Source organism: Oncorhynchus mykiss, chromosome 4 (genome assembly GCF_013265735.2).
Source record: "Oncorhynchus mykiss isolate Arlee chromosome 4, USDA_OmykA_1.1, whole genome shotgun sequence".
Lineage (NCBI taxonomy): Eukaryota > Metazoa > Chordata > Actinopteri > Salmoniformes > Salmonidae > Oncorhynchus > Oncorhynchus mykiss.
The window spans coordinates 10,057,885-10,069,464 of NC_048568.1; the positions used below are offsets into that span (position 1 = coordinate 10,057,885).

The 11,580-nt window shown below is 41.7% G+C and overlaps 1 protein-coding gene across 1 annotated transcript; it reads left to right on the forward strand.

Moving 5' to 3' along the window:
• The first annotated feature begins 8,681 nt into the window (after nucleotides 1–8,681).
• Nucleotides 8,682–10,983, forward strand: sox11b (SRY-box transcription factor 11b). Its single transcript, NM_001124183.1, is given in 1 exon segment — nucleotides 8,682–10,983. A coding segment is annotated over 1 exon segment (1,104 nt). The 5' UTR covers nucleotides 8,682–8,851; the 3' UTR covers nucleotides 9,956–10,983.
• Nucleotides 10,984–11,580: the final 597 nt, after the last annotated feature.

The window sequence follows — 11,580 nt, forward strand, 5'->3', positions numbered from 1 at the left end:
AAAAATCTCAAATTTGGACTCAAGGCCTGATTCATGCAGTTTCCTCTGAACAGTTGATGTTGAGAAGTGTCTGTTACTTGAACTCTATGACACACTTATTTTGTCTCCACTTTCTCAGGCTGGAAACACTAATGAACTTATCCTCTGCAGCAGAGGTAACTCTGGGTCTTCCTTTGCTGTGGCGGTCCTCATGAGAACAAGTTTCATCATAGCGCATGATGGTTTTTGCGACTTCACTTTAAAACCTGTTATGGATGATGCGAATTTTCGCAGCTTTTTGTTAAAAATCGCGCAACATTTCAAAGTCCTGCTACTCATGCCAGGAATATAGTATATGCATATGATAAGTATGTGTGGATAGACAACACTCTGAAGTTTCTAAAACTGGTTAAATTGGGTCTGTGGCTATAACAGAACGTGTTTAGGAGTAAAAATCCCTGGTAAAACTGTTTACCAAAAACAAAAACAAAATATTAGTCCGCCATTCAATGTATTGTTAAAGGCGACCTAAAATAAATGAGGACCCCCTGTAAACGCCTACAGCTTCCACACGATGTCGCCATTGCTATTTATCCTTGGTTACAACACGAATAATCCCCTCCTTTCTTGAGGCGCACCACAGTATGTTGTGAAACTGAAAAAATGGACGATGATTTCCAGACTTGCTGCTATCGAATACAGATCGCCCCGTGATCAATTTGATACATCATTAACGTTTATTAATACCTAAAGTTGTTTTAGAAAAGTCGTTTGAAGTGATTTGTAAAAGTTTATAGGCGACTTTTGTAATTTTAAAAAGTAAATGGACTTTTTGCAGCATCAGACTGGCCTTCTGCAAATGACATTTTGGGTATACAATGACGGATTTAATCGGGAAAAATACCCAATTGTGATGTTTATGGGACATATAGGAGTGCCAACAAAGAAGCTCGTCCAAGGTAATGAATGTTTTATATTTTATTTCTGCGTTTTCGGTAGCGCCGGCTACCGCAAAATCTGTTGTTTACGTGTCGTGCTGGTATTTTGGGGGGTGCATGCTATCAGATAATAGCTTCTCATGCTTTCGCCGAAAAGCATTTTACAAATCTGACTTGGTGGCTAGATTCACAACGAGTGTAGCTTTAATTCAGTACCTTGCATGTGTATTTTTATGAAAGTTTGAGATTTATTGAGTACTATACTCAAGTACTATAGGTGGCGCTCTGAAATTTCCGCTGAGCGGTCCCTGTGCAGGGACCACCTCCATATTATTAAAGAAACTAAGAAATATTCTGTATTGACTGACCTTCATGTCTTAAAATAATGATGGACTGTCATTTCTCTTTGCTTATTTGAGCTGTTTCTGCCATAATATGGACTTGGTCTTTTACCAAATAGGGCTATCTTCTGTATACCATCCCTACCTGATTTGCCACATTTGTCCACATTTTTGAATGGTACTGTATTATTGGAGATAGTTTGGTGCCTAAAATAAGGGGATAAATACATGTAAAACAAAAGTGTTTCTGACCTTTCTTATATCTCTCAGATATAGGACAAACACTTCAGAACTAACATCCTTTAGACTTTTTTGGGGACTATCTGTTGTTCCATGTAGTTTATATTGGCTAATATAATGCCAAATGCCAAATTCAATGTTTCATCCAATATTGTTTTAATCTTTTGGGGGGATACCTTAAGAGGGCATACAATTCTAAATCAAATAGCTAAATAATACTTGATATGACCATCTTAAAACAATTCCATGTTAGCTTAGACCCCCCCCCCACCTTCATGCGCTCTCGGTTCAACCTTCATGTACTCTCTCGTTTGGACGTTCCTGCGCCCTCTCTGGCGCACTGTCCTCAGTGAAAATAAAACTATGGGTTATGGTATGTAACACCAGTTCTCAGAAGGAGATTAGGGAGACATCTCACCAGATTGCCCCTCTTTCACGACGTGTGAAAGAGGTAATTCTTTGAATGAGGAAATTAGAGCATTGCTGGGTGCTATATAGACACGCGGGGCTGAGGAATCACTAGTATGTATTAGATTCACATGCTACAGTTATCCCAGCCATAAGTCCCTTTCTTCTTTTCATCATGGAACTTGCAATTTGAACAGTTTCGCCTGAAGCCTCCAACTGAAATAAACGTGATTTAATTTATCCATTGTAATAGTGTCTGATAGATGTGTCCATCGCTGGGCTCTGCCAGGCCATTTTGGCATTCTATTCCCTACATAGTGCACTACTTTGGACCAGACAAAAATTGTGCACTATATAGGGAATGGGGTGCCATTTGGGACACAAACACCTGGCTGCAGGAATCAATAGTCTGAAAAGGGCACGCACACACATGTGAATCTATGGGTTCTCCACCAGTCCTGCATCTTGTGTATGTCCCAAATGGCACCCTATTCCCTATGTAGTGAACTACTTTTGACCAGGGACCATGGGAAACAGGGTGCCGTTTGGTGGGGACACCTTATGGGCCTTCACCATACAGAGTGTAAGGGTAACAGAGCAATCCAGCAACGCAGGGCCTGGCTTTCAAACTAAACACACTCTCATTATAGCAGGTCAGCACCTGAATATATGTTTACTATTACAAGTTTACTGCTGTTGTCGGTGGGTGCTCCAGCCCTGTGTAGTTTGGACACCTCCCTGTTGAGTCGGAGACACAATAGAAGCGACAACAGGTTACAAGAAGACATCATCAAATCTGCTCTGAGCTGAGCTCACACTTGTGTGGGTAGACAGTGATGAATATGCGTCCCGAGTTTTCTCTGTGTATTTCACATAGACCAGGTGGGATAGGAAGGCATGGCTAAATTTGTTTCACTAAATATCCGTCCATGTAACTCTAATTCAGTCTGCTACCTGATAATGATGGTGAAACAAGTTACATTCATCACACCTTGAGACAGGCTCTTTAGCAAAGACTTAGGTCAAATAAATGAATGATTCAAAGTTGTATTGTCACATGCACATGGTAGAGCAGTAGTAGAATACTACAGTGAAATGCTTACTTGCGAGCTCTTTCGCAAAAATGACTTGACTAGAATATAGTATATACATAAGCAATATAAAACATGATGTAAACTTTTTTTAAAAGTGATTAATGTTCCATGTCTATGTACATAGGGCAACAGCCTCTAAGGTGCAGGGATGAGTAACCGGGTGGTAGCCGGCCAGTAACAGTGACTAAGTTTAGGGCAGGGTGGAAACCGGCTAGTGATGGCTATTTAACAGTCTGATAGCCTTGAAATATATGTTTTTCAGTCTCTCGGTCCCAGCTTTGATGCACCTGTACTGACCTTCTGGACGATAGCGGGGTGAACAGGTCGTGGCTCGGGCGGCTGGGGTACTTGATGATCTTCTGTGCCTACCTGTGGGCTGAACGCACCACCCTCTGGAGAGCCCTGCGGTTGCGGACGGTGCAGTTGCCCTACCTACAGGAATAGAGCCTGACAGGATGCTCTCAATGGTGCATCTGTTTGTGAAGCACTGCTGTCTTGCAAAAAGTAAAAAGCTGCAAACAACAGATTGACCCTCTGTTTTGAGGAACATTAGCAACAAGCACAATGCTATGCTATTCAAAATAAATTCACCAGATAATGTGAGCAGAGCTCCATAAGAATTTTGTAGGAAAGATACTGCTGCAACTTTTTAATTTAATTTATGAAAAGGCACTGTGGTATAATTAATGTTCAGTAGTCTGAGTGCTTTTCATTGAATCAAATTAATACCTCAGTCAGACTTAGAAACCCTTCTCCCATGAGATGAAGAGACTCTTCAGTAAAGATTAACAGGATGTTGTTTCACAGCATGGGTGCATCCCAAATTGCACCCTATTCTCTATATAGTGCATTACTTTTGACCTGGGCCCATAGGGAATCCCATAGGGCTCAGGTAAACATTTTGTGCACTATAAAGGGAATAGGGTCCCATTTCGAACGCATACACAATCTCCCCAGCCAACTCATCCACCACACATCAGTCCAGGGAGAACAGCCTGCTTTTACAGCTTTGCTTCCAAAACAATGGCAATAAAGCAAACCCCAGCTGCTCGTCTCCATACCCACACAAGATACTTTTCAGTTCACACCCCTAATGGTGGCCATTAGCTCCCCTCTTCACCTCTCTCCCTCCCCTCCTCAGCCTTCTTCCGCCCAGCACAGTTGCATTCCTAAAGCAATGGCCAGGATGCAGTGGTTTACTCATCTATGTGAATGAGAGGCCCCATGCATTAACAGATCACCCTCAATGGTGTGTGACATTGTCTTTCACTAATCTCCTTATCCTGGTGGTATGACTTAATTTTCAATGGTAAGGAATAATGATGCATAAAATACATTTTAAAAAGTACATAAGCATACATAATGTAACATACATAGGGATAGACCTACATGTAACTTGTATTTCCTCAGTGCTATTGAATGGGGGATGTGCAGTTGTACCTGAACCAATGTGACTTGCCTTTGTGAGCACAGAAATTGAAGGAAAGCAAATCGAGTACCCCTGTCTGAGGCTATTCAGAAGGAATCCATCCCAGGATCTTCAATATCAGATGGGCCCCAGTCAGAGCTCTGGTATTGATCCTATGCTTCAGCACTTCTCTATGGGTCTTTTTAGCAGAAGCTTTCAGTCCTACAGATAAGAACTGTGGAGACAGATTACTCATTACTCATATGGAGTCTGCTAGCCAGTCTCCACTTATGCTTTATGTCATCTTGATATTCAAAGCTCACCTTTAACCTAGAATCCTTAATGGTGAAACAACCACGTCTATTTGTGATATTACAGCAACAAAGAGTTTGACAACAACAAGCAGTGTTTTTTCCCCTTGGACATCATTGCAATCGCGATATACACTACATGACCAAAAGTATGTGGACAGCTGCTCGTCTCATTCCAAAATCATGGGCATTAATACGGAGTTGGTCACCCCTTTGCTGCTATTACAGCCTCCACTTTTCTAGGAAGGCTTTCCACTAGATGTTGGAACATTGCTGCGGGGACTTGCTTCCATTCAGTCACAAGAGCATTACTGAGGTTGAGCACTGATGTTGGGCAATTAGGCCTGGCAATCTGTGTTCCAATTCATCAAAAAGGTGTTAGATGGGGTTGAGGTCAGGGCTCTGTGCAGGCCAGTCAAGTTCTTCCACATCGATCTCAACAAACCATTTCTGTATGGACCTCGCTTTGTGCAGAGGGGCATTGTCATGCTAAAACAGGAAATGGCCTTGCCCAAACTGTTGCCGCAAAGTTGGAAGCACAGAATCGTCTAGAATGTCATTGTATGCTGTAGTGTTAAAATGTCCCTTCACTGGAACTAAGGGGCCTAGCCCGAACCATGAAAAACAGCCCCAGGCCATTATTCTTCCTCCACCAAACTTTACAGTTGGCACTATGCATTGGGGCAGGTAGGGTTCTCCTGGCATCCTCCAAACCCAGATTTGTCCGCTGCACTGCCAGATGGTGAAGCGTGATTCATAACTCCAGAGAACCCACTGCTCCAGAGTCTAATGGCGGCAAGCTTTACGTCACTCCAGCTGACGCTGGGCATTGTACATGGTGATCTTAGGCTCTGCCATGGAAACACATTTCATGAAGCTCCTGACAAACAGTTCCTGTGCTGACGTTGCTTCCAGAGGCAGTATGGAACTCAGTAGTGAGTGTTGCAAACGAGGACAGACGATTTTTATGTACTACGCGCTTCAGCACTCGGCAGTCCTGCTCTGTGTGCCCTACCACTTCGCGGCTGAGCCATTGTTGCTCCTAGACATTTCCACTTCACAATAACAGCCCTTAAAGTTGACCGGGGAAGCTCTAGCAGGGCAGAAATTTGACTGACTTGTTGAAAAGGTGGCATCCTATGATGGTGCCACGTTGAAAGTCACTGAGCTCTTCAGTAATGCCATTTTACTGCCAATGTTTGTCTATGGAGATTGCATGGCTGTGTGCTCGATTTTATACAGCTGCCAGTAACGGGTGTGGCTGATATAGCCAAATCCATTAATTTGAAGGGTGTCCACATATTTTTGTATATATAGTGTATGTTTTTTACCATGCTGCTCAAAGCTTTAATAAATAAATACATTTAAAACATTTAAACAACAACTTTTCAAACAGCTCTTACAACTTGTCAAACAGCTCTTACACTAAAAGGACATTATCATAATTTTTTTTTTTTACAAATGCACAATATTATTCCAACCTCATAGTGTGGAAATATATATAAAACACTGCACTGGGTCTATGCTCCAAGCTCAGGATATCATTGATCCCTCTTGGAAAAACTGTCTTGTTTTTTGGAGTGCGTTTTTGCACCAGGTGTTGTGGTTGTTTTTAAATATTTAGATGTTGCACTACATTACTCCTATGGGATGATCGTTTATTGCATTTCTCATGCCACATAACTAAATAGGCTGTTACAAGCGCTACAGGCCTGATGAAAGTAAAGAAAGTCATAAAAACAAACATGATGCAACACTTCAAAAACAGCTAGTAACTCTTTGACAGGTATGATCAAATTGGAAAGTCCATTAATTCAGGTTACTGTTATTCATGAACACACACACCTAAACAAAAACACGTCAGCTGTAAATTGTCACATTGGACAAAATTTTCCTGCCAGGGTGGCTGAGTGTGTGAGCCACATGTAACCAGCCTAATCTGATGAGAACACTGGGGCCTGAGTTGTCTGTTTTGGTAATGCATTTGAAGCTAGGGCCTGCCACACTACCCTGTGTACTTCCTGTGGAAAATGAAGCTGGTGAGTGCTCTCTCTATCTCTCGCTCGCCCTCTCTTCCTCCTCTCCCTTTCTGCATGTCTAATGTCTCACCATATGAGATTGAATGGGGGGGAAGGTAGAGTAGAGTAGTGGATTTTCTGGAGTGCAGATCCAGAGGGGTAAATGATTGCCCTCTAGGGGATGAAAAGAGAGCTAGAAAAGCCTTATAAGAGGTGAATCTGGCAGCGGGGAAAGAATAACTGATGCTAGGGTGGTCTTTAGAGAGAGGCTGCACTGTTCCTTGACACAGCAATCTTTGCTTCGGTCTCTGATAATATGACTCTCTCTCTCAGGGTCACACAGAGTGTTTCTTGGTAGTCTTTTAAACAAGTCTACTTTGATAAAAAATGTATACACCTTACACACATGGTTATGGTCTTACAAAAAGAAGACACCTGTACCAGATATAGAGTTGAAATGTATTACATTTTGAGTTTGCATCCCAATATTACTATTTTTAACCATCACAGAAGACTGAAATTTAACAAAAAAAATGATGTTGAATAATTACGAAATTATTAAAAATATTAACATTCCACCCATGAGGCCACTACAGGGTGATTTTATCATTTGATTGCAGGAATGGGTTGCTACGGCAAAAATGAAAGTTGGGTGGTTGGTCGGGAACGTTTAGCAATCCAAAGTTTGCGTGTTCGAATGTCATCATAAACAACTTTTTAAGCTAATTAGCAACTTTGCAACTACTTACTATTTTTAGCTACTTTGCAATTACTTAGCATGTCAGCTAATCCTTCCACTAAACTTAACCCTTTAACCTAACTCCGAACCCTAACCTTAACCCTAACCTCAACCGAACTAATGTTAGCAACCTAGCTAACATTAGCATAAGTCATCTAGCCACCTAGCTAACATAAGCAAAATATTGTAACAATTGTAATTGGTAACACATCATACGAATTGCAATTTGTAACATACAATACATCCTACAATTCGTATTATATTGTACGACCGCTATTGCATATGTCACTGTAACTTAACAGTAACCGAAAGGTCACTGGTTTGAATCCCTGTACCGTCAAGGTGGAAAAATCTGCCGTTCTGTCCTTGAGCAAGGCAGTTAACCCCCAACAACAACTGCACCTCGGGCACCAATGACGTGAAGATCAATTAAGGCAGCCCCGGGTACCTTTCTGATTCAGAGGGATTGAGTTAAATGCGGAAGACACATTTTGGTTGAACGCATTCATTTGTGCAACTGACTAGGTATCCCCTTTCCCTTTCATATCATACTAAATTGATTTTAGTAACATATAATAAGCGTTGCTCTGAGACCAGGTTGCAGACCATCACATTAAAAAACTGGAATAACTGTCTTCAAATATGTTGTACACCACGTGAGGTTGGTGGCACCTTAATTGGGGAGAATGGGCTCGTGGTAATGACTGGAGCGGAATTAGTGGATTGATATCAAATCCAGGTGTTTGATGCCATTCCATTTGGCCATTTCGGTAATTATTATGAGCCATTCTCCCCTCAGCAGTCTCCTGTGTTGTATACATCAGATGTCTACAAACACAAAACAAGAGTGAAATACACATTATTGTGGGTACTGCCTAAATAATATACATTACTGAGCTCAGGCGCCACAATGAGTCTCACTAATCCATTCAATATTCTAGATATCTGTTTAGCCAGAAAAAACAAGGCAATGCAATAATACTTAATTTATGGGGAGGACTGTATGAAACTGATGCACACTTATCTTCGACTTTCCCAATGTATCGTCTGCCAATCCCTACCACCAGTGTACATAACATTTTCCTGTCTCCACACCGTCTACCAATGAAATCTCGTGTGGCAGCAAAGGGTTAACGGAATGTCTGGAAGCTGCTGGGCGGAGTGAAGAGCTGTGATTGGGTAATTAAAAATGACGTAAACGATATGAAAGACCAAAAAACTAGCTAAGAAGGCAGTTGGTAACTTTGGGAGGGGGTTGTTTGGTTGAGCGAGAAGTGTTAAGGGTGACATAAACTAAGTAGCACAGCAAGGAGTTACCAGAAAGTGCCTGTGGGTATTTAAAACGCGGCAGTGGCCTTGAAACACACAACGGAACATGGTGCAGCAAACAGAACACAGTGAGACAGAGAGTAGCAGAGAAGCTACAGACACTGAGGAAAGCGAACTGATGGCGTGTAGCCCGGTGCCACTGAAATCCGTGAAAGCTGACTGGTGCAAGACAGCAACCGGTCACATCAAACGACCCATGAATGCATTTATGGTGTGGTCGAAAGTCGAGAGGAGAAAGATTATGGAGCAGTCTCCGGACATGCACAACGCGGAAATCTCCAAAAGACTGGGAAAGCGGTGGAAATTGTTGAAGGACAGTGAAAAGATCCCGTTTATCAGGGAAGCCGAGAGGCTCCGGCTACAACACATGGCTGACTACCCTGACTACAAGTACCGACCCAAGAAGAAACCAAAGCTTGACAGTTCCACAAAACCAGCCGCGCAATCACCGGAGAAGAATAACATTAAACCCGTGAAAGCCCCGGGTAAGAAATTCGCTAAATTAAAAACTATGAAGGCGGTGACAACGAGACCGTCTCACGACCCTCGTTATGACTATGTTTTCACCAGTTTTACAACTAGCAAATCTGTAAAAATGGAATATTCTGATGAGGATGACGACGAAGAGGACTACGAGGAGGAAGTGTTCTCTCGGATTAAAATGGAAGAGGACGAGGAACCAATACCGTACAACATCGCCAAAGTGCCGGCGAGTCCCACTCTGAGCTCCACTGCAGAGTCTGAGGGTGCGAGCATGTACGAGGAGTCCCGGAATGCGAACGCAGCTCCTACCAGACTGTTCTACAATTTCAAGAACATTACCAAGCAGAACACAATTTGCCCTGCATCACTCTCACCAGCATCTTCATTCAGGTCGGTCTCCACCTCGTCCAGTTCCAGCGAAGACGCCGATGACTTACTGGTTGACTTCAGTTTAAATCTAGCCTCCAGTGCTCACGGAGTGGAGCTGGGGACCTCGAATTCAGGAAATCTGTCTCTTTCCTTGGTGGATAAGGACTTGGACTCTTTCAGTGAGGGCAGCCTTAGCTCTCACTTTGAATTCCCAGACTATTGCACCCCCGAATTGAGCGAAATGATCGCAGGCGATTGGCTTGATGCAAACTTTTCAGATTTGGTGTTTACCTACTAGCTAGCTAAGTAAGTACAAAAGGGAATCATTCTCTAGTAGTAGCGGGAACAGTGTTATATCAGTTTCCTCTCCAGACCTGTGTGCTACCATGTAGGGAAGGAGAGGGTCCTCAGTGAACTGAAACAAATTCGTTACAATGCGGTACTATTGCAAAAAAATAAAACGGTGACATTAATTTGTCACCATGACTGGTTTTATGGATTTCCCTCGGATCTGCAGTGAAACTGCTCAAATTTAAAAGCGGACCACAGTAGACTCTGAACTATGCATTCCCATCTCACTTGTAACCACTCGTCTGAACACGGCTGGGCTGATCCGAGGCTAAATCTGAGACACTGTTCATTCAGGATGTATAACTTTTCAAAGGTTTTATGATTTTCTATATTCCACAACTTTGTTTTAATTAGTTCCGATTCCCCCCTGTTATGGAAATACTGTAAGTAGTACGCTAAATCCACAGGATGCAGCATTTTGATACATAACCAACACATACCTCATCTTTGAAAAAATATATATATTTTCTGGCATATTTTTGTACAGTTAAACGAAGGGAATGTTCTTACTGTGCTTTCAATTGTTTGTTTTTTAAAACGTTTTTTTCAGGCACTTGTACCCGGTTTCATTTAGCATGCAAGGGTTGAAAAGATGTCAAGTTGCATCGACATGCCTTGCAATTATTTTAAGCTATGGTATATGTACAGAAGAAGTAGAGCATATTTGGGGTGCTTAATGAGTTCAATTGGAATTGGTGACTGTGGACCTCATTGCTGGTACTAGTTTTAAGATTGTACATGTTCTGTAAAATTAGGAGTTTATGTATATGTGTGAATGGGTCCCAAATAGCAGGTATGAAACTGGATTTTCTTTGTATTATCTTATTGGCACATTTTTTTTCTCTCTTTATTTTGTGCAATATAGGCTACTCTTAAATGGACTGTCCACATTTTTTTTGTAGCAAATGAAATGCATTACTTGTCGTCATGCTGAAGTCTGTATCTTGACTAAACTGAATAAATCAGCTGGAACTGATTCAACTGAATGTCCATGTTTTTTTTAATGGGGACATTATTGATAAAAATACTATTGACTGTTTTTTAGGACTTATCTGGCCAAGTGTAGCAGCTATTTGGTAAGGACAACTCTTCAGCTTGTTTAAATTACATCAAATAGCCTCATTTTTTCATTAATTTTCAGTGTGGGCATTTTATTGAGACCTTGGCATCCCTGAGAAATGCTCTGATATCACACCTTGCAGTGATTTGTTCAACTTTAGCATTACTTTCTTTTACCCAATGCTGTGTGAATGTCAACACCCTCTTCCAATTGTAGGCCTACAGGTTATTGTAATATATTTTATGTTCCTGTGTTAACCTTTAAGTCATTCTTATCAGATATCTTACAGGATCTGTGCCTGCTCATGAACAAAGGTAGACTATTTAATTGTATTCCCACTTATGATTTTGCAGGATGTTAAACTTTGCTCCTGATAATATTCAACTACACGAAGCCAAAGAAGTACAGTAGTTATCTCAAGACTTATTGGTGAGTCAAAATACTCCGGTCCCAACACCTCTCCTGCATTGGTCTGATCGCACCCTGACCAATGGCACCCTATTCACTATATA